Source organism: Halichoerus grypus, chromosome 2 (genome assembly GCF_964656455.1).
Source record: "Halichoerus grypus chromosome 2, mHalGry1.hap1.1, whole genome shotgun sequence".
NCBI classification, from domain to species: Eukaryota; Metazoa; Chordata; class Mammalia; order Carnivora; family Phocidae; genus Halichoerus; species Halichoerus grypus.
The window spans coordinates 31,393,425-31,417,576 of NC_135713.1; the positions used below are offsets into that span (position 1 = coordinate 31,393,425).

General features: G+C 37.2%; 2 protein-coding genes across 2 annotated transcripts in view; one reads left to right on the forward strand and one right to left on the reverse strand.

Annotated features, from left to right (window-relative positions):
• Positions 1–24,152, reverse strand: part of LOC118547621 (small ribosomal subunit protein eS4, X isoform-like) — a 404,116-nt gene that overhangs the window by 178,448 nt on the left and 201,516 nt on the right. The window lies entirely within an intron of this gene.
• LOC118547622 (ubiquitin-like protein 5) lies at positions 12,869–13,252 on the forward strand. Its single transcript, XM_036111187.2, has one exon. The coding sequence runs from the start codon at positions 12,961–12,963 to the stop codon at positions 13,180–13,182; it is 222 nt and encodes a 73-aa protein (XP_035967080.1). The 5' UTR covers positions 12,869–12,960; the 3' UTR covers positions 13,183–13,252.

Here is a 24,152-nt window from a genome sequence, read left to right on the forward strand (position 1 = left end):
GGAAGAACTAACGCCGCAAACATCGTGTAGCCTTGGCTAATTAATTGTATACAAGGAAGGGAGTTTTTTGTTTAGCATTATAACTTTCTAGTATTTTAGTACTATACTTAGTATTTTAGTATTATAATTTCCTGATATGGTTTTCTAAGATGACATTGTGTGTTTAGTATTTTCAAGTGGGTTTTACAAAAGGAATGTTCTTTTTAATATATGAAAACATGTACAAACGGAATGTTTTCTAAAAATTAACATGGAGGGCACCTGAGAGGCTCAGTCTGTTAAGTGCTGCCTTTGGCTCAGGTCATGAGCCCAGGGTCCTGGGATCCAGCCCTGCATTGGGCTCCCTGCTCAGCGGGGAGTCTGCTTCTCCCTCTCCCTCTGCCCCTCCCCCCCCAACTCGTGTGCACTTGCTCGCTCTTTCTCTCTCTCTCTCGCAAAAATAAATAAATAAAATCTTTAAAAAAATTAACATGGAGAAACTAAGTCAACTCTCATAGGTCATAAAGTTATCCCCTTCCTGGCTTGTATCGGTATTCATAGGCGGTATATGTGGGCTTTTTAAAAACTGGGTCCAATGTACTCCTTCCTAGAAAAGCACAGTGCAATTGAATTGTCATTGGAAGTATGAATTCACCTAGTGAATTTTATCTTTCAGCAGTGTTTTGCTTTCAGAAAGAATAATTAAAATAGGAGGATTCTATGTTCCAAGGTAGATGTGTGTTTGGGCACAATACGCTAGAAATGTTGGCTTATAATTTTAAATATCTTGATGGGTAGAACTAAACACTTTGTCATTTAAGTATTGCAAGCAGCTTTCTACATCCTAAATGGTAAGATTTTCATAGTCTCTATAGAAAATCTTGTTCTTTTGTTTTGGAGAACCTCTTGGATGTGGGCCTTCAACTACAACACATAGAGGAAAAAACTCTTCCCTGTACTTTTTATAAACTGCAAAATCACCATCAACTTGAATGCAGAATTTTCAGCATGAAAGTGTTTTGTTTGCTAATTTAAATTGTAGCGGATAGTTGAAACAAAATGCTTGCCTTTTAGGCATTCTAGCTTTCTCCCATCCAAGTACTAACCAGGAGGCATTCTAGCTTTCTAACTATTAAGGATTTTTATCTGTTTATTTGTTATATGGGTAGAAGGAAGGCTGCGGGAGTTGGACAAATGGTCAGATGTGTTCCTGGGCTTTATACAAATTCAGAATGCCTGCTTTTGTGGAACTGTGGGTGGTTTTTTGTGTTTTTTGTTTGTTTGTTTGTTTGTTTTTTGAGTAATTGTTCAAAAGAGGTAAGTTGAGATTAAAGGAATAGTAAGAAAGACAAATAACAGCTTCTCGTCTTTGGAAGGAAAACTGTGAAATCTATGAAAAAAGACAGCTAGATGGTGATAGGCTGGTGATAAGTCACAAAGACTCGAAATTTTGGAAAGGTACACATTACTGATAGTGTGTTCTCCAAGAATATCCTCATTGAGACAGATGGTGAGAGCTACAAGAGACAGTTTTTCTAAGAGTGGACATTGTGGAAAGAAAAATCCTGCAACAGAAAATAAGGTATCAGAAGGGTAAACTTGAGTACCTGTACACTTGGGAAAGAAGAAGATATTTTATTTCTAGAAATGGAGGCTCAGGCACACTCAGAATCTCCCTGGTGACTGTTATTACTGCAGTATGGCCTGTCATAGCCTGACAATTTCATGTCACTCTGGAAATTTCTTAAATTTTTCCTATATAATGAATTCTGATTATATAAGCAAAAGCTGCCCTATTATTCTGTATTTTTAAGGATTCACCAGGAAATTGGCCAAATTGTCTGAGAAAATTATTATGCAAAACAAAACAGACTTTAGACAAAGAATTTAGTAACATACATTATTGATGATTCTTTTATGGTGGTAAGAAGACTTAACATAAGATTAACCCTCTTAATATATGTTTAAGTGCACAATGCAATACTGTTAACTACAGACACAGTGTTGTATGGCAGTTTGCTAGAACTTACTCATCTTGCATAACTGAAACTTTCTACCTATTGAACTACAACTTCCCATTTCCCTCCTCCCTAGGCCCTGGCAACTACCGTTCTATTCTTTGCTTCTGTTAAGTTTGACTATTTTCAATACCTCATATGAATGGAATCATATAGTATTTGTCCTTCTGTGACTGGCTTATTTCATTTAGTACAATGTCCTTCAGGTTCATCCATATTGTCATACAGGGCAGGATTTTCTTGTTTTTTTTAAGGCTGAATCATATCCCATTGCATGTATATACCATATTTTCTTTATCCGTTCATCCACCAATGGACATTTAACTTGTTTCCATATCTTGGCTATTGTGAATAATGCTTCAATGAACATCTGAGTGAAGATACCTCTCCAAGATCCTGATTTTAATTCTTTCAGATATATACTCAGAAGTGGGACTGCTGAATCATTTGGTAATTTGGTAATTCTATTTAATGTTTTACTAAGTATTCAAATTAAAATATCAAATGAAAATGCTAAAAATGTATGCATTAGACATTATCTAATATACTGTCTTTGCTAAAATAAAGGTGTCTGAGGTTGCAAGAATATGAAGTCTTACTCTTCTTCCAGGGCATTAAGTCTATATCATAAATACCTACCTCCAGTAATATTCAGAATTTGAATAATGATTAGTTTAGCTTGCATGCTCCAGAAAGGATTAAGAAATAAGGGAACACACCCAATACTGACTTGGAAACAAGTTTCTTTAAATGAAAGCTATTCTACTTTTAAACCCAGAATTTGCCAGGTATGCCAACAATTAAAGTGGTCCCTAGCGGGTACTTTACTTAAAGAGTTGAATCTTCTGCCATCCAGACAGATATATTTTGGATTTTATTCATTGGACTCCTTTTTCTATAACAGGCTCTGAGCTACTTTTATAAAGGCATCTGAGACAAAATTTCTTCTGGTCTGAATTTAACTGTCTATTTGCCAATGAAATAAAAGAATTATACCTCCTAAGTATTTTGAAATCATTGACAATATAAAATGGGACTTATATAGATTTTTTTCATATTTGTAATACATGCATTCTTCAAAGAAAGATTTGCAAATTTGGGACACCTGAGTGGCTCAGTTGTTAAGCATCTGCCTTCAGGTCAGGTCATGATCTCAGGGTCCTGGGATCGAGCCCCGCATCGGGCTCCCTGATCGGTGGGGAGTCTGCTTCTCCCTCTCCCACTCCCCCTGCTTGTGTTCCCTCTCTCGCTGCTTCTCTCTCTGTCAAATAAATAAATAAAATCTTAAAAAAAAAAGAAAAGAAAGATTTGCAAATTAAGTCAAAGTTAATGCAGCATTTAAGTTATGCTCACAATAGGTTCATATTTTTCAGATCATCACACAGTTTTTTCAGGCACTAGGTCTCTGTTATTCGATAAGTCAGGCATCCACAAACTATGACCTGCCTACCAGTCTCCTGTCTTTAATGTTTTACTGGAATACAGCTCTGCTCATTTTTGTATTATCTACGGCTGCTTTCATGCAACAATAACAGAGGTTGTAGTTTCTGCAGAGACTATATAGACCATAAGCCCGAAATATTTACTATCTGGACCTTTACAAAGTTTGCCGAGCCCTGCAATAGACTGTGGATGGAAATGTCCTTAAGCAGACACGCAAACAAAATTTAAAAGTGATGCTAGTATTTCTCAGAACTTTTGGCATGCTGATGATTTGGGATTCAGGTTGATGGTGATTTTGTAGTTGATTGCAAGTGCAAGTACAGCCACTCACCTGCCCTTCCATACTCTGCCCAGAACAGCTGGGTTGGAAAGGCTGAATCTCCATTCCGCAGGCCCCTCTCTCTGTCTGGCTTCCTGTGTAGGGCCTGCTCATGGGCAGCACCGCCAGAGGAGAAGGCGAGAGGAAGAGCGGTTGTAGACACCACCACCAAGAGCAGTTGTTGGCGGCTGTTGCAGCAGCACGGGGTGACCAGGGTGACCGGGGTGACCCGGGTGACCGGGGTGACAGAGAATCCCAGAGCCCTGCAGTGGCAGCCACCTCTGTGGGGCCACAGGGACAGCTCCGTGAGCTCCAGCCTAGGGGTGTGCAGGGTTTCTGCATCTCGGAGTATCGCCCCTTCCTCCTTTCTGCTCCTCCAGTTTCCCTCTTTTTCTCTCTTTTCATTCCTCCAGCCCTTCCAGAAGTTTGCCACAAAGTTCCTATACAAAGTCCCCCCTGCCATTTTGAAATACCTAGCTCCCTTTCTATTTCCTTAACTCGGCCCTCGCTGATAGGGAGCCCAGGGTGCCCTGTTTTCTTCCTCCCTTTTGATGACCACATATTTATCCACCCCACCACACACATCCATTTATCTACCTTAGGCTCTCAGAATCCTTACTGCCACTCCTGCAATTACCATAAATTTTGAGAAGTTCATTGCCACTCAGGCTTCAAGCTGATATCGTGAATAGAGAGAAAATAGGTACTCGGAGGCAGTAAGGGGTACAGGTGATAATGCTTCAGTGATTTGTGAAATTGTAAAATTGTAAAAATGTGCTCTTTTGCTTTTCCTTTCAGCTATACTGGAATCTTACCTGATTTTAAATTTAGAAAAGAACACTCTGGAAATGTATAAGAACGGCACAATAAACAAATAAACAAAACAACAATAATAAAGCAAGCAAACAAAAACCCAGCTTTGTGACCGTAACCACAAAACGAGGCAGTCTGTAATTCTAGTTTAATATTAGCTGGAAAAGACTTCTGTCTGCTGTATGCTTAATGGTCCCCATGCTCAACATGAGACCCCCTTTCAGCTTTTTAGTCATCATAAAGAATTAAGGAACCTAGATGTTTTGGCCCCCTACATTTCCTACATTACTTGGATATTCTGAGCACATTTCCTGTTTCTAATGACACATACAAGCTTGAACTTTAGAAAATCATTTCTCACATTCCCCATTTATGTACAAAATTGTTCCATACATCGTTTTCCCCAAAAGGGATTTGAGGATGGAGAAAATTAGTATTAACATTAAAAGTTACTGTGACATTTGTAAAGTCAAAAAAGTATACTTTATTACATGCCACTTTAGATAATTAGGCTAAAAATGATGTGCATTTATTCCCTTGTGATATTTTCTTCCTTCTGTATAAGCTATTCATACACTCTTCAACCATGTTTTAAAAATTTGCTTGGCTACTCTTTCAGTCAATTTAGTTCTGAAGTTTAAAAGTCACAGCTCCTCTTAGAGTCAGTACAATTTGTACTTTAAAAGAACTCATCAGTACTTCCCTGCCCAAAAGATGGGGATTTTTTTTTTACCACTCCCAGTGCGATTCAAACAAAGTGAGGGACTCTAAACAATGTGGTAAACTACTCCTAATAAAAGGCTAACAATTCCAGGGTTGTAAGTCATAATAGGATCTGTTGTTTTTTATTTTTTATTGCATGATTCTATTTCCCCTGGGAAATTCTAGAATACAGCATTTTTCATTAAAAAATATATTTAAATCTATGTATCATTTCATGTCCCCTTTTTGCTGGATTTGATGACACTCTGCACATTTGTGTAATGCTGGACATTTACTCTCTAGAGCCAGGGGGACACCAATGCCCTGAAACCCCCACTGTGTACCACTTCCCATCTGTGCGACCTTGGGCAGGTAAGTGAACATCTCATTGCTCAGCTGTCTGGTCAGCACAACAGACAGAAGAATGCACTTAATACCTTCAGTGCCTGGAAGGCTCTAAGCTTTCTGTAAGCGGTCACTGTATGTTTATTATTTGAAAAAGGGATCTCTCAAAAACAAAGAATAAGAAAATCAAGGAAAGTCTGCAGTACAGTAGATAGAACATTAGGCTCAACAGGGGAGTCTGGTTCCAATATGCTCACCAGGACCTCGAGCAAAGCTCTTGCTACTGAGGCCCGGAAGGTAAGCGTTGGGTAAAATAATCACAAAGGCCTCTTCCAGGCTCATTTAAAATGACAGAAACATGACTTTATTTTCCTGTTGGCCATTAAATTACTGACTCTTCTGACACTGATATCATTTCTGCCTCTTCCCTGATTTTCCAGCCTGAAGAAGTCCCAAAGAATCCATTCTTGACCAAATTCCCCAATGATCAATGTGTGCTTTTCTCATCTCAATATTTTACCCTTTTTAAAAAATCTAATAACCAAAACAGAGTATTTAATATTTACAGCAGGCAGTACGTCTGGTCAAATTACCCATCTCACTAATGGATTTACCATAAGCATATGCATTTACTTCCAAGAAAGCATTCATTTCCATCTTCAGAGCAGAATGTTTTTAAGGTGTGTTAATGAGACATCACTTATTATATGGCTCAGTATACAGCTCTGGCCTGAACTAGTGCCAGTATTAGCGATCCAAATGCCTACATGGGAATAAAAATGCTGCAGGGAAACCTAAAAGCATGTAAACTTACCATACCTAGGGAACCCTGACACCATGACCACTTTAAAATCTATCCGTAAGTAAATCCCACTATTGGAAACTGAAATAATACTGGCTGTCACCAAACAGCTCAATTCAATTTAGTTTCCGCCTCCTCACCCTTTAATGAGTTTTGAAAGCTCCCATATATCTTATTTAAGGCATGAGACTGGGGCTTGAGATACTGCTAACCTTACTCTGCCAGGACACGTGAATTCTACCAATAGACGCATTCGGTTTCTCTGAAACCAGCTCCTAATCAAGTCTTCAGATTGCTTTTCCCCGACACACCTGCACATTGACCTTGCCTACGTACAGGATAATCCAATTATGCCCTCCAGGTCTCAAGAGCCATGACTGACTGACCTAAGTAAGATTCAACAGGACTTTTTGCCTGGCTTGGTTCTCACTGATTTAATTGGATTAGGTATTTAATAAAGCCTGTAGAGAGTAAGCCAACTTTTGTGACTCTAGCTTGACAGCACTAGTAGTTTTGTTGGGGTTTTTATGATCTGAAACATTGCCAGTGTAAATCAGGTACACCTCATCACCACCAGCCTCAGCCTCCACCGGTCACCTCTCACTTTGGACCTCTCAGGCCCATGTAGAGCTGTAGAATTTATACTATAATAGATTTTAATTTGCTTTTTGGTAGGCCCCAATACAGGCCCTTTAAACGTGAATAGGGTAGCTCTGTGGCCAGCTACTGTTCTAAATATGGCAGTATTAGCTGATGCCTGAAGTGAAACTGGCTAGGACCACTCTGCTTGCCTGGCCCCGAATCCTGGGCACCCGCTTGCACTTGACCCTGGTGGGTTTTACAAATCCTTATGTCTGTGCCACTATCTATTCTCACACTTAACCCATAAGACTCTGCCTCTGCTCTGTTTAATGGCCCAGCTTGTGCATGATTTATGCAAATACTAGTTATAGGTTATATTTGTCATGAGTCATAAACTCAGATCACCAAAAAATGTGACCTTTCTTATTTTTCTTTTCTATCTTGTAAATCCATTTCTACCTCAGCACAAAAAGGTTTATCTAGAACTTCCCAGGTAAACTCAGAAACTTAAGATATTTTTTAGGCATTTCAGGTTAAACTCAGTCAAAAATTAGAATTTCCTTCCTGACCCCTCTTATCTCTATATTAGAGCCCGTAACTCTGGGGCTTTTACAAGACTGAAGCAGTGACAGGACTGTCCGCTTTACAGTCTCTATATATTGCATGCCAGAGCTGCCGAGATGTAGAAGAATTCTGTCATGAACTTTGCTTGGTGGCATGTCTAGACCAGTGCTATTCAATAGGAATATAAGCCACAGCTGTCATTTTGAATTTTCTAGGTGACACACTAGAAAAGTTACTAAGTTTTTAAAATATGGTGTATATTTTACACATCAGCATAAACTCAATGCAGACTAGCCACATTTCAGAGTGCTGGTGGCTAAAATACTGGAGAGCATGGTTCTAGAGTGAAGCCTCTCCTCCAGGTGATCTCTGCTGGCACATTCATTCATAATGTTTGCTGAAACTACCATCCAAGACTAGAGAAACAGGCCAGTCACAGTGCTTGAAGGGCTGGGGAGATCCAGTCGTAGTCCAAGCAACGTGGGGCAACTGCATTTCTAGTTAGGGAGACAACATACCAGTATCAGGACTCAGATTTTGAGATAATTATTATGGGAAATCTTTCTGTGGTTTTCAGGACTTCAACTATCAGAGCAAAAAAAATCCATGGATGGTAGGTATTTCTTTCTGCCAGCTTCTGTGGGAGCCCTGAAGCTGTCACTGGGCCTTCTCTATCCTTGTTCTATGGTTTCTATGTGGTTGCACCACAGAGCAGATGCTATGCCTCTTCCAAAACTATATTCAGGGTATTACATGTATCTCCTCTACATTTAAAGGTTGGTATTTGGCCTCCAGCCTCTACTAGAAAACTCAGGCCTGAGTAGAGATGGACACCACTCACTCTACCCCACTCAGGTTCTTTTTATCCTGCTTCCAAGCTCATAGATTTCCATGTAGGAGGATAGAGAGAGGGAATATGTGGATGACTGACTCTACATGATCAAATATTCTTCTACTCTTTCCTTCTTTACACCTGGATCAGTGTGTTTGTGGTTAAAACCCAAGACATTTGAAGTTTCTCTTCTGTATGCCTCTATGATTCTCCCCCCTGAGGAGTTTCTAGTATCTGTGTTTCCAGGCCCATGTGTATAATATGTGTGTGTGTGGAGGGAGTTCTGGGGGCAGAATACATACCCATTACTACCTCACATACAACCCTGCCACACGCATGTCATACAGGTTTCTCTTTCCAGGCTATGCTCCGTCTTTTCTCAAGGTGAGTCCTTTACCAAGACTATGAGAGCCTCTGCTCCCATCTGATTTCTGGTATCTCCCAGTACGCTGCAGGAACCCACTTCCGGGTCGTCTGATTCAGACCCTCTCTTACCATCACCTAGAAGCCTATGGTACAGTGTTCTTACTCACCATAGGCTTAACTCTTCCAGTGAGAATGATTCACTGGGCCTGACACTTCCATGGGCCTCTGGTATGCTTACACCGTCTTCTTCACTCAATGCTGTACTCCTCAGTTAATAGCTGTCAGATAACAAGACTGAAATGTGGCTTCATGGTAAGCCTGTGGCCATTCACTGAAAATAGGGAGAGGGACACTGAAATGAATGAATATTTTGAAGGGCACAGAAGGTCAAGTACTATGCTAGTAGATACTGAGATGGCTGAGGTATTAGATATTTACCAAGGATCAAGGCCTGTGAGAGGAAGGAGGAGGAAGCAAGACTGGCCAGAAGAAGTTGAATTGTGATGCAGACCCAACAATCTTCAGCCAAGCAGATGGGGAGTTCTGGAGCAAATTTTCTTCCTCGGAGTTATCCTGTATCAGGCCAAAAATGATCAGATGGTACATCCCTGCCTCACCGCATGCAGGCTAATCCAGGAAGGACATCACCTCGGAGAAGGAGCTCTGTACAGCTGAGGCTGACCTTGAAGGAGATGGCAGCTGGCGGCGGCTTTCAGCCACACTGCCTGCAGCTGGGCACCCTTCCTTAAAGGGGTGAATCTACTGTATTGGATGTTTTCCCATATTTACTATACAAGGAAAAATAACATCCTTGGCAATATCAAAAAAACTGGTAAGAGACCAAGGTATTGTCTGAAGAATTAAAATTGATTAATTCATGTTTAGTTGATTGGTAGTGTTCTGAGTGTGTTCTTACATAAAAAGGGGTGAAACATAAAACTCTGTTTACCACAGAGTTCAAGCCACAGTTCAAGCAATATTGTGGCACCTAGATTTTTAACTGGATAAACAAGATGCCAAGATAGAGGATTCAGGTCTTGAGGGTCAGATAAATATTATAGAAAGACTGTCCTTGGTGTTCAGGATCCCAGCTACCAAGACTGTATTTTTGGGAAGGAAAACTAACACAAACAAGGTGGAGTAGTGGAGTGTCCAGCTGTGGAACTGGGCTTCAGGGTGCGGCTCCTGTTAGACAAAAACTACCCAACAAAGAACCAGAACTGTTACAGACAAAAAATCCAACAAGGAAAACCAGACTTAAGAGAAGGGACCAATGCAAAACTCAGTCAAGTGGAGTAAACCAATGGCACAGGCAGGGGAGGGAGGCAGAAAGTAGAAAAGAAGATCCAGTACTCGAAATGACTATGCAGAAGAGGAGTTAATGAAGGATAGAGGCCTAGGGAGACACAATGTTACTATAAGCAACAATGCTAAGGTCGAACAGGTCATTCTTCTTAATGCATCAAGAAGCACCCATTGAGCAGTATGTTCTATTACTTCAATATAGTAAGATACACACTTTTTAAAAAGATACTTATTTATTGGAGACAGAGAGAGAGCATGAGCAGGGGGAAGGGCAGAGGGAGAGGTTGAGAAGCAGACTCCCCGCTGAGCACAGAGGCCTAAACAGCCCAATCCTAGGATTCTGAGATCATGACCTGAGTGGAAGTCAGATGTTTAGCTTAACCGACTGAGCCACCCAGGCGCCCCAGGATATAGACTTTTTACTAAAATGAGTTTTATCAACTATTTAACCAAGACTTGGGTTTTTCCTAGCAATCTCTCAATAAGTAGACATGCTGTCTCTCAATATATACATGTAATTTATAAATATTTTCACATTTTATGAAAGTGCTTTAAATGGCCCAGGAATACTTCAATCTTTCAAAGCACCAAAATTAATACTTTGGAGAAAAAGTACAGGTCCTATTGCTTCAACATAAAATAATTTTAAGAACCATGACTTAATTTCCAAGATAGCAAAATTGGTTCTGGTTAGGAAAGATAACCAGGCATACTTAGATTGTGTTGATTTGGTCAGTCATACGGAGGCAAAAACAACATCCTGACAATTTAGTTAAAATGCTTATTTCCACACTCACATTTTTAAAAAAAAATTTTTTTTTCAATTTTAGGAAAAATTGAACTGATTTTTTTTTTAGAGATCTGTTCATGCATGTAAAAAAGAGAGAGAGAAAGAGATTAGCCACAGAGACTGCTGCCAGTGGCAGCATGTATTTTATGACCACACGAAGGAGAATAATAAGATTTTTCTCTGCAGAGTACTGAAGAGATCATAGCTCTCATGAGATAAGCAAACAGCCGCTACTTTTTCACAAGAAAACCTCACTTGATTTTCCTCTTTGTTCACCAAGATACTTATGTATTCATCTTTCAGGGAAAAAATGTTATAGTAGGCTCTTTAAAAATATGCATCAAACATCTTTTCTTTTTGTTAAATGAAATCTCATGCCCAAGAATGCTATTATGGAAAGCTATTAAAACAAAAGCAAGGTGTAAACATCACTAGATGATTAGAAAATAAGGACATTAATGTTTTGAGGATTAAGTGGCTTAAGAAATCTTGATTTTATGGATGGATGATGGACTATCTATGACAATGACTATTTGTTTAAAGTAATAAGACTTATTGGTTGATGGATTTATTATGAGATAAATTACTTCATACCTGTTAGTAAGATGTCTTTAGAGATGATGAGATCAGATATGAACTCCATATGTTTTTTTTAGTCTGCTTACATAGATATGTGTATGTGTATATAGGGTGTAGGTGTGTGTAAAAGTACAATAAAAATTTACCTGGAATTCTTTCAGCTGGAAATCTACTGTATTGGATGTTTTCCCATATTTACTATACAAGGAAAAATAACATCCTTGGCAATATCAAAAAAACTGGTAAGAGACCAAGGTATTGTCTGAAGAATTAAAATTGATTAATTCATGTTTAGTTGATTGGTAGTGTTCTGAGTGTGTTCTTACATAAAAAATTTAATTCCTTAAATCAGTAATACACAAATTATATGCATACTTATAATCTTTATTAATATCCCATCTTCTAACCCTCATATATGTTTATTCTTTGGAAAGTAGAATTCATAAGTTAACTCACTTAATATCCCAATAACATAAGACAAGAGAAATTTTGAAAAATGTATTTACCCATCTGAGGTTAGATTTTCAGAAGTCCCATGGGGTCAATCGAAAATATTTACACAACCCAGGCTGAAGTCCACACATTCAGATTTGATTTTCACCAAAAACATACACCTTGGACTGGGGGTAAAAAAAATCCCTTGCCATAAGCTGTAAATACAGATCTTTAGGGAAAATAGAAAATTTCTATCAGTTCTTCTTTTATTAAATTGGATGAGAGTATAAGAAAGATCTGGGTGCACCTGGACAGCTCAGTCAGATTTCAGCTCAGGTCATGATCTCAGGGTCATGAAATCAGCCCAGGCTCCACCCTCACCAGGGAGTGTGCTTGAGATTCTCTCTCTCCCTCTCCCTCTGCCCTCCCCACCGCTCACGCACATGTGTGTGTACTGTCTCTCTCTCAAGTAAATAAATAAATCTTAAAAAAAAAAAGAACAGATCTGAGTTTATAGGTAAAGATGAAACATACAACTTCAGATGAAAGGAATGGAATATTTATTGAATGCAAAAAGGGCCAGGCAATATGTTGATTATTTTTGCTACCTGACTGCAATTAATGGACAACTAAATTCAGTTTGAAATTCGTAATTATGGTGCTGTGGTCATCCTATTATTTTGCAATGTTATTACTAATTCCGTTTAACACTTATTCTTAGCAATAAATTCTAACTTTAATCGTCAAATCCTATTTCCAGACTTCATTTCTACATGTTATCATAGAAGAATCAAAATAGATCCTTGTCTTTCCCATCTTACCCTCAGAACCTAGCTTCAGAATAACACTTAAGGGACCTTACAAGTCACAGTTCTCTCAGAAAATTATCTTTATAGAAAAACAGCTTTATCTTTTGCTTGCCCTTTTTATGATATGTTATAAAATCTAAACTCACTCACTAGATATTCCTGTAAAAATGACAAAAAAAATGATTGAAAGTATCAATTCCGCTCTGACCCCGGCTCCGCCTTCGAGCGAGGAGGTTGTGGCGTCGGCTGGTTCCAGGCGTTTCGAGCTCCAGACAGGATGATCGAGGTTGTTTGCAACGACCGTCTAGGGAAGAAGGTCCGCGTCAAGTGCAACACTGATGACACCATCGGGGACCTTAAGAAGCTGATCGCAGCCCAAACTGGCACCCGTTGGAACAAGATCGTCCTGAAGAAGTGGTACACGATTTTTAAGGACCATGTGTCTCTGGGGGACTATGAAATCCATGATGGGATGAACCTGGAGCTTTATTACCAATAGAGCAGAATTCCTTCTCCCGGTCATGCCCTGCCTTACCCTCCCCTCCCCTCTTCCCTTCTTCCCCCCATCCCTTCCTCTCCCACCCTCACCCCCACACTGGTATGGATGCTTGTTTTTAAAAACTCATGTTAATAAAATCTTAGAAGTTGAAAAAAAAAAAAAAAAAAAAAAAAGAAAGTATCAATTCCTACCACCATCACTGGCATGATCTATGTGAGGCTGATCAAAGGATGCAATTGACTCAGGCAATGGTGACTAATGATTCCAACGGGATGTAATAAAGCTAAGTCTCATCACTTCATGACTAAACCCCTTGACTTATCAATGTATACTATTGGGCTATAAGAAAATAGTGGTTTCCCCTTACCTGGACTTTAAAAAAAATTAGTTGGTTATACTTATTGGTCTATTTTTTTCTTTTAAGAAATATACTTCTTTTCAGTGAATCATTTTATATAAACAACCTGAAAAAAATACATTATTTCATTTATTGCAACTTTTTTTCCATCTGCTATAAATGTATTCTGAAAATGTGGGGTAATAGTCTGCAAGTATTATGTAAAATGGATTTCAAATAAATGAGGTAGCAAACAGATCAGAAAATGAGATAGATAACAATCATATCACAATTATGGTAAAGATTCAGCATCTTCAACATGTTAAATGAGACAGAATAATTAAGATTCCTTAAAGCAGAATTTTTTTCTCACTGTGACTTTTCTTCACACTTTTGTGGCTTCTATTTAGTGTCTGTTGGTCTGGACTAAAGAATAATGAACAAAACTGACTGCTAACAAAGTCTTAATGATAGGATGAGATTTATATAGTTTCAATAGCTCCTTAGAAAATTTCAATTCTAAAGTCCCAAGATCAATACCTAATCTGCCCAGACATTTTGTAGATATAGTCTTACCCAAGTACTTGTCAGAGTGGAGTTCCATGTCAGGGAGGTAAATTACTACTGGTTATAAATGTGACTAGGAAAGAACGGGGATGATTCATTACAACTTATCACCTCCCTAAGGGAAAAAACACTCAAATGTCTTTTAAAAATAACCTAGACAGGAGAGATTGCATTGTGGGCTTTGGATGAGGAACTTCTGAGGCAGAGGCAGGAAGTGTGATCTTCAACTGCTAGCTCTTCCCCACCTCCCAATAGAGGCTTAATTTGAATAAGGGGATAGAGGGAGTGGCTAAAGATTGTCACTTAGAATACATGTGGGCTCCAGAAGGCCCTGCCTGTTGGTCAAAATATGGTTCTTGGCAGGTCGCACTCTATTTGTTTGTTCAATAAGCATTTAGGGGCACCTGGGTGGCTCAGTCAGTTGAGCGTCTGACTCTTCGTTTCAGCTCAAGTCGTGATCTCAAGGTCATGAGATCAAGCCCCATGCCGGATTCCGCATTCAGCACAGTGTCTGCTGAAGTTCCTCTCTCTCTCTCTCCCCCTGCCCCTCCTCTGCCCCTCTTCTCCACTGGCTCTCTCACGCTCTCTAAAACAAATAAATAAATCTTTAAACAAAATAAATAAACATTTATTGGGTGGCCTATAGTGCCGGTTACTGTGCCAAGTAAGGGAAATACAAAGATGGGTAAGACTGAGTTCTTACCCTTAAGGAGTCTTAATTCAAGTCAGGGAACCAGATAAGAAAGACAATGACAGGGGCACCTGGGTGGCTCAGTCGGTTAAGCATCTGACTCTTACTTCAGCTCAGGTCATGATCTCAGGGTTGTGGGATGGAGTCCCATGCGGGCCCTCCATGCTCAGCGGGGAGTCTGCTTGAGGATTCTATCTCTCCTCTCTCTCTACCCCTCCCCCTGCTCTCGTGCTCTCTCTCTCTCAAATAAATAAATCTTTTAAAAAAAGAGAGAAAAAGACAATGACAACACAATGAAATGAGTGCTCTGATTCACTCAAAGGGAAAAGTCAAGGAAGGCTTCCTATGTACCATAGCAGCCAAACTTTGGGAGACAGAAGGAAAAAAGTACATATGAGGAATGTGCTCCAGATGAATGAAGAAGATACTCAAAATGTGTAAAGAAAGTATACCACTGGGACGCCTGGGTGGCTCAGTCGGTTAAGCATCTGCCTTCAGCTCAGGTCATGATCCCAGGGTCCTGGGATGGAGTCCCACGTCAGGCTCTCTGCTCAGCGGGGAGCCGGCTTCTCCCTCTGCCTGCCAATCCCCCTGCTTGTTCTCTCTCTTTCTCTGACAAATAAATAAATAAAATCTTAAAAAAAAAAAAAAAAAAGGGAAGTATAGCACTGAGGAGACATCACCCAGTTCACGACTGGACTGTGGAATTGATCAAGAGCCATATCTTGAGAGTCCTTTATGCCACACTAGGTCAGAGGAGGACTTTCAGGAACAATTGAAGGATGTTAAACAGGAAATGTTTAGAAAGTTCATTCTATATTAGCGTGGGGCCAACCATAAAAGGAAAACCTCTTAGGAGATAGAGCAAAAGTCCAGATAAGTATGATAGGGAAAAAAAGTGTTGGGTATGAAAAATATTAATGATGTTGAGTTAAAATCCTGCTGCAGATGGGTATCCTGTATTTCTGTCCTAGTTTCCAGAAGTGAAGCAGCTCTTACTATTTATTACTTCTTAAAACTTCCTAAAATGACTCTTTTTCCTGCTTGTTTGGTAGTGTTCCCAGAGTATGAGTAAGCCCTGAGTGCAAGTGATACTTCTCTCTTAAGCCTTAATGAACCACAATTAATCTAAACATGCAAATAACAGATTTATCTTCAGCAATATGTGTCCCACGTGAATATCTTATTAGATACATCATTCACATCAGGTTGTAAACTCAGAATTATAAGTACTTTCCTCAGAATATCAACGTTAAAAATAACCAGCTTTGACAACAGAGGATTTTTTCCTTCCTCATTCCTCAACACTCTCTTCAATATCCTAGTAAACAAGCATATCTTTAAATGCTCTGACTTATAATTGTCTTATACTATTTTTTCCTTCCCTGTAGAAACTTAATATGACATTGTTTTGTCCTGATTCTTTGTCAGTTTTTGTTCACTTATCTTTTACCTGTTGTTGAACCAAAGCTCCATACCTGTCCCCTTTCCTCCAACTCATCTCCTCAACCATATTCCCCTTTCCAAGACTGTATAAAATCTAAATCATGCTATGCATGTGTATGTGTGAAGCTAGCCTTGGTTGTCCAATCAATGTCCAATCTCTAGCATCTCAGATATAAGGCTACTCATTTGCTAACACAGTCTGGGACCATTACGTGGCCCTGATATTAAAATCTTCATCCAAGACATTAAAGACTTTATTCATAGAGAGAAACTGATATTCCACCACATCTGACCATGGCCTAAAAGAGAAAAATCAGACTTAAAAGTTACCACACAAAGAACAAAAGACTTATCTCCAAAGGATGCCCTACAACGAACTCCAACACTGTCATCAGCAAAGATTCAACCATTGCCTGACATCTGATCATCTTTCAAGAATCACCTATATAGGGTGGGGGATGGGTCAGCCCAGTGATGGGTATTGAGGAGGGCACGTTCTGCGTGGAGCACTGGGTGTTATATGCAAACAATGAATCATGGAACACTACATCAAAAACTAATGATGCAATGTATGGTGATTAACATAACATAATAAAAAAAAATAAAGAATCACCTATATACTCCCGGTCCATAGGCTTTGTACCTGGTTACTTTCACTTTTACCTCATCATCACTATATCTAGTCCCTTAGAGTCCCTCAATACCAAGTTTGTTTTACCTGATTTTCCTTCAGCTGCTCTGTTAAGCTATCAGACTTCATTCACTGAGTTATTCTATTCATTCTGTCTGGTTAAGCCTGGTGATGTATTCATTCTTTCTTTCTGAGAATAAAACCAACTCCTTCCTCACAGCCTTGTGTTATTCCTCAGAAACTGAAGGACCTTGGCAACCCAACAATTTTTATGTGTACACACACAGCAAAAATCAGTATGAGTTGATGTAATTCCTCACCTCGTAAGTGGGGAATAACCTCAAGCATTGGTCATGGTGATGATTTACAGAAGTTAGAGATTTGTGTTTTGTTTTGTTTGAATTGCTTTGGTTTTTTTATCACAGTCTTCAAGATCTCTAACTTCTGCTGTTTGTCAACTATATAATTAATTTTAGTTTGCGTCAAGCTCTTAAGTTAATGTTAGAAAATCATTTCCATAAATGTAATTCATTATTCATCTAATAAATTAGACACTACATAATGAAGATTGCTCATCTCAATAACTGTATTCTACAAAAGGAAATGTTCTACTCAGATGCAATATTTTATCATCCCAATATTCCTGGAAGATAATTTAATATCTTTTTCAAGCCAAAGGACAAAAGACATTATAATGCCTGAGTTCACGCAGATGAGGTGGTTGTTTTTGTAGCGGATTGTGCCCCCAGTGCAGTTACAGTTTTAGTCATGGTGCACATTCACACACTGAATGAATTTCCACATCTCAACCTTGGTTTGGTTAGTACATGTGTGCTTGTGTTGTACAAGTTTCTCTTTTCCCCTCAGGAAGGCAAACTGAACTATGATTATCATCTGGTGGCAACTGCAATGAAGGCATAGGAGAATTAATCTGAGAATAATTACATTAGGGAATTTATATTTAAATAGAGAAATAAATTCTCATTTTCTTTTTCCTCTAGAGCAATTTGGTAATTGTTCCATCTGCTTAAAATAGCCACCTATCCCAACATTATCAGTACAGAGGAGAAATTACTAATTTTATATAATTATAAATTGTATGCAATTCAAAGTAGCTATGCCTATAAGAAGTTATTTTAATTCTTTTATTGTCTCAATCCAAGCACTTAGAGAGCACTACCCTTAAACCTCAGCCTGCTCTATCAGTTTCCGAATTACAAAGACTAGCTTATATCAATTAGTCAAGCAAATGACACCAAGCAAAGTTTATCTTAAATATGTTGAAAAAAATGTATTCACCAAGATTATTTTAAGAATAATTATTTTACTTTTAAAAAGCCAGAATTAAGATTTAACTGACATTCAGCTAGCATCCTATATAACAGCCTCTCCTAACTTCCCATTTAATACTTAGGATAAAACAGGGAGGAAGATGCAGTCATAGTCAACTATGTATACAAGAGAGTGATATAGCCAGCAAAATATTCAATAAGTAGAGATGAACCATCCATATACTCCTTCTGTTGATAATCCCCAATTCTAGAAAGGTGTATCTTCACATATGGATAAGTAAAGTAATTTTGTTATCTAATTGTTTGTTGCTATAATATAGAAATACAACTGATACTTGTACATTGAACTTGTATTTTGAAATGTTGCTGAATTCACTTACCAGATCTATTAGTTTTTTGTGGATTACTTGAGATTTTCTACATATATGATTATGTATGCTGTGAAGACAGTTTTACTACTTCTTTTCCAATTCATATCTTATTTTTCTTATGCAATTTCACTGACTAGGTCCTGCAGTACAGTGTCAAATAGAAGTGATGAGAGTACATCTTTGCCTTGCTCTCCACCTGAGAGACAAAGCATTCAATATTTCAAAAATAGATGTCTTTATTAATTAAAGAAATTCCCTTCTATTCCTAATTTGGAAAGCTTTTATTATGAATGAACATTGAATATCATGAGAAAATTTTTCTGTATCTATTGACATAATCACATGGGTTTGTTTTTTTAGTCTGTTACTATGGTAAATGACATTGATTGACTTTTTTTCAATATTAAATGAAACTTAACATTCCTGAAATAAACTTTAATTGGTCAAATGTTAAATCAATCTTGCATTCCCGAGATAAACCTCACTAAGTAATGATATATTATGCTTTTCATATATTGTTGAACTTGATTTATTATTTATTTAATGATTTTTGTGTCTGTGTTCATGAGGGACATTGATCTGTAGTTTTCTTTTCTTGTAATGTCTTTGTCTGGTTTTTGTATTGTAATAATCTGGTCTTATGAAATAAATTGTAAAGGATCCCCCCTCCCGCATATTTTGAAAGAGTTTATGTAGGATTAATTGTTTCTTCTTTGAGTATTTGGTAGATTTTACTAATAAAGCTACACAGACCTAGAGTAGGTTCTATTGTGGTTTTTCAATTTATGAATTCAATTTCTGAAAAAAACATAGGTCTATTCATATATATATGAACATATAAAGTGAATATTATATATGTGAATATATATAATTTATGTATATGTGAATATATATTATGTATGTATACGTATGTGTATATATATGTATATTACCTATGTATGAATAAATATGTGAATATATATAAACTACGCTAGGTTTGGCCATTTGAGTCAATAAATTTCTCCATTTCATCCAAGTTGTCAAATTTACTGGCATAAAGTTTATATTCATTTTCTATTACTACAAAACAAATTACCCAAAATCAGCATCTTAAAATAACACAGTTATTATCTCACAGATTCTGTGGGCAGGAGACCAAGTGGGTATTAACTGTATTGTCTGCTCCAGGTCTCACAAGGCTGAAATCTAGGTATTTGCAGAGCAGCATTCCTTTTTGGATTTTGTGGTCACATGACTGTTGGCAGGATTTAGTTCCTGAGTTCCTCATTTTCTCTCTCAGCTCTTGGAGGCCACGTGTTGTTCCTTGCCATGTGGCTCTCTCACAGGCCTTTTGAAACATGGCAGTTTACTTCTTCCAGGCCAGCAGGAGAATGTCTTCCTCTAGTTTGATTGCCAGAGTCTTAAATAATGTAATCATGGGAGTGATTCTCCCATCATAGTAGAATTTAATGATTCATCACTTACATATAACACCCAGTGCTTATCACAAGTGCCTTCCATCACCCATTTAGCCCATCCCCTGCCCACAGTTTGTTCTCTATAGTTAAGAGTCTCTTATGGTCTGCCTCCCTCTCTCTTTTTTCCCCTTTTCCCTATGTTCATCTGTTTTGAGAATTTAGGAACCACTTTGTGATAGGTTAAATTCTAAGATGGCACCAAGATTCCCATCCCCTGAGGTACCTGCACCTCTCTCCTCATATTACACTATATGGTAACTAACTAGAATTTAAATAAAAACTTAAAATACATATATATATATATGTGTGTGTGTGTTAAAAAACTAGTAACACTGTTCTGCTGAGAAATATCTAACCACAAAAAGTTGGGGATGCTTAAAGGAAAGATAATATGAAAAATTATTCTTATTGTTATATTTTTATTGTCTATTACACAACCCAAGTTCCTAGTAGTCTTGAGTATGGCAAGCCTGGGAAGCAGACTACAGCCAATATAAACTCCATTAAAACATTGTGTTAACCAGAACTTAGTCCTCAGCACACAGCACCACAACCTGAAAAGATACTAGAGGGCAATGCCAAATTCAGCTTATGTTGATTAACTATCTTGAGAAATATAATTTTTTCTAAACTTTGAATTATTCTGAAATTAGGTTTTATAATTTTGTATATGGATATGGATAGTATATTTGTGGGTACAGAACAATTAAAGGTAGCTTTGTTGTTTTGCAAGTCAAATTTTTATGACAGTGTCACAAAGCAGAAATACTTTTTCCCCCTTTCCAACATTGGCTACATTTTTCCATTAAACTAAAATACTAAGTTTGATTTAAAAAAATGAAAAATAAATAAATAAAATGTAGTAATTTTAATCCTTTAAAATTACTTTAGACTCATTGTTTTCTAGCCCAGAATGTGGCCTAACATGATTGTTCCATGTGCACTTGAAAAGCATGAGGATTCTGCTGTTGTTGGGTAGGATGTTCTAAAAATGTCAGTTAGGACAAGTTGGTAGATAATTTTTGTTCAAGTCTTCTATATGCTTTCTTAGTTTCTGATTACTTGATCTATTAATTACCAAGAGAGGAGTACTGAAATTGCAACACCTACAACTATTTGTTTGGATTTATCTTTTTCTCCTTTCAGTGCTATCAGTTTTTGTTTCATGTTTTAAAGCTTTGTTAGATACATATACCTTAGAATCACGATATCTTCCGATGAATTGACTCTTTATCATTATGGATCATCCCTCTTTATGTCTTATATTATTCCTTGTCCTGATGTTTTCAATTGTTTGATATTAACACTACCATTCTAGGTTTCCTATAATTCATATTTGCAAAGTATTTCCTTTTTCACCATTTTGTCTTTGTACTTATCTGTGCCTTCATATTTAAAGCAGATTTCTTATAGACTACATATAGGTGGATCATGCTTTTTTCACCAACCTGACATTCTCTGACTATTCATTGGATTATTTGGAACACTAAACATTTGATGTAATTTGTTATCAGTACATTTGAGTTTGAACCTATCATCTTACTATTTGTTTTCTATTTTCCCATACTTTCCTTTTTCCCTGCCTTCTTGTAAATTTAGTTTTTGTTCTGTTTTCTTAGCTGTTTATTATGGATAACTCTTTGTTTTATACTTTTAGTGGATGTTGTAAGGCGTTCCTGTCCAAGAGACATATAATGCAAGTCATGTGTATAATTTAAATTATCTAGAAACCATATAAAATTTGAAAAGAGACAGGTAAAGTTAACATTAGCAATGTATTTTTAATTCAATACATCCAAAATATTATGTATCAACATGTAATTCATATTATCAATAATGAGATAAATTAGCATCAGATTTGTCCTGTTGTGATACATGAAAAAGATGACACCATTCCTGTGATCTTCCACCAAAAATGAATAATTTGAATGTAATCACAGGAAGTATTCAAATAAAAGTTAGGGGCTAGTCCACAAAACACAGGTCTGTATTCCTCAAAAATTCCATTGTCATAAAAGACAAAGAAAGGGTAAGAGGCTGTTCCAGGTCAGAAAAGACTAAGGAGACATTACATCTAGACACAGTGTGTGATCCTTGATTGGATCCGGGATCAGAAAAAATAAAATGGATCAGGAAAAATAAAATAAAATAAAAAGAACATGATAGGGATAATTGGTGAAATTTGATAATACACTGAAGATTAGATAATAGTATTGTATGAAAATTAAATTTAGTGAACTTTATTATTTTACTCTTTTTATGTAAGAAAATGTCGTCATTTTTAAGAGATAAACACAGGACTATTTGGTAGATGTTCCTGATGTCTGTAGTTTATTCTTAAGTAATTCAACTACAGCAATAATAATAATTGATGTTAAATAGTAAGAGGCACTATTTCATATACAGAAAAAAAATGATAAAACAAATGTGGCCACTGACCTCTACCTCTGAAACTAATAATACATTATATGTCAACTAATTGAATTTAAATTTAAATTTAAAAAAAAATTTTAAATCCCTGAAAAAAAAAGTGGCAAAATAACAATATTAACAAATGGTGGCTATTTAGGAGTACTTCACATTATTTTTTTTTTAAGATTTTTTTATTGGGGTGCCTGGTGGCTCAGTCAGTTAAGCATCTGCCTTCGGCTCAGGTCGTGTTCTCGGGGTCTTGGGACGGAGCCCCATATCAGGATCCTCACTCAGCGGAGAGTCTGTTTGTCCTTTTGCCCCTCCCCCCACCTGTACTCTCTCTCTCGCTCTCTTTCTTTTTCTCAAATTAATAAATTAAATCTTTTAGAGAGAGAGAGAGAGTGCAGGGGGTGGAGGAGCAGAGGAAGAGGAACAAGCAGACTCCACGATGAGCACAGAGCCCAATGTGGGGCTCAATCCCATGACCCTGAGATCATGACCTGAATCAGAATCAAGAGTTGGACACTTAACCACCTGAGCCACCCAGGTGCCCCTACTTCATACTATTCTTAAAAATTCCCTGTAAGTTTATGTGATGCCTGGGTGGCTCAGTCAGTTAAGCGTCTGCCTTCGGCTGGGTCATGAGCCCGGGGTGCTGGGATTGAGTCCTTTGTACGGCTCCTTGCTCAGCGGGGAGCCTGCTTTGCCCTCTGCCTGCTGCTCCCCCTGTTTGTGTGCTCTCTCTCTCTCTCTGACAAATAAAATTAGAAAATAAAATAATAAAATAATAATAAAATAATAAATAATAAATAATAAAATAATAAAAAAATAAATTTAGAAAAAAAAATTCCCTGTAAGTTTTTTTCCAAATAAAAATTTTAAAATAGTAAATTTAGTAAGTTTACTGGCTACATGATCAATCAAGATACCCCAAATGCATTGCATTTCTACATATTAGTCACAACTATATATAATATTAAGTTTAAGACATGATGCCATTAGCAATAGCATTAAAATGTCAAATACATGGGAACATATTTAAATAAAAATGTGCAAAATCTCTACATGGAAAATTATGAAAAAATTATGAAACTACATAATACTAAAAAGAAAAATGAAAGAAAACCAAAATAAATAAGGGATATATAATTTCATGGGTGAAAAACTCAATTCTGGAAAAAAAAATGACAATTCTTCCTAAATTAGTCAATACTTTCAATGCAATCCTAATAAATATCACAGTTGTTTTTTGTTTGGTTGGGGTTTTTTTTGTTGTTTTTTTTAAATCTATGAGCTGATTCAACAATTCATATATTAGAGTAAAGGCCAAGAATGGCCATGGCATTTTGGAAGAACAATGCTGAAAGTCTTATTGAGCAGATATCAAGACCTGTGATAAGCTAGAATGAGTAAGTAATAAGTAACATAGTAAATATGACACTATTGTTTAGGTCCAAGTTGGAACAAAGTGACCAATGGAAGAGAAGAGTTCTAAAACAATTCTAAACTAAAAACAAATGTAAATGTATATTTATGAAAAATTAATAAAAATGTTTTAAAAAATGTAACAGTGTATTAAAGTGAGACCATTTACAATAGTCTTATAAATAAATGTTGCTGTTATCAGTTGGATAGGCACATGGTGAAAAATAAACTGTTTCCACTAACTCACATCATAGAGTTGCATGTAGATTACAGGTCTAAATGTGAACACTAAAACAAAACACTTTGCAGAGAAAAAGGTAGAACATTTTCATAAGCTTTGA

Excerpts from the sequence above, each read along its gene's own strand:
- LOC118547622 (XM_036111187.2), top strand. The coding sequence starts at position 12,961 with ATGATCGAGGTTGTTTGCAACGACCGTCTAGGGAAGAAGGTCCGCGTC.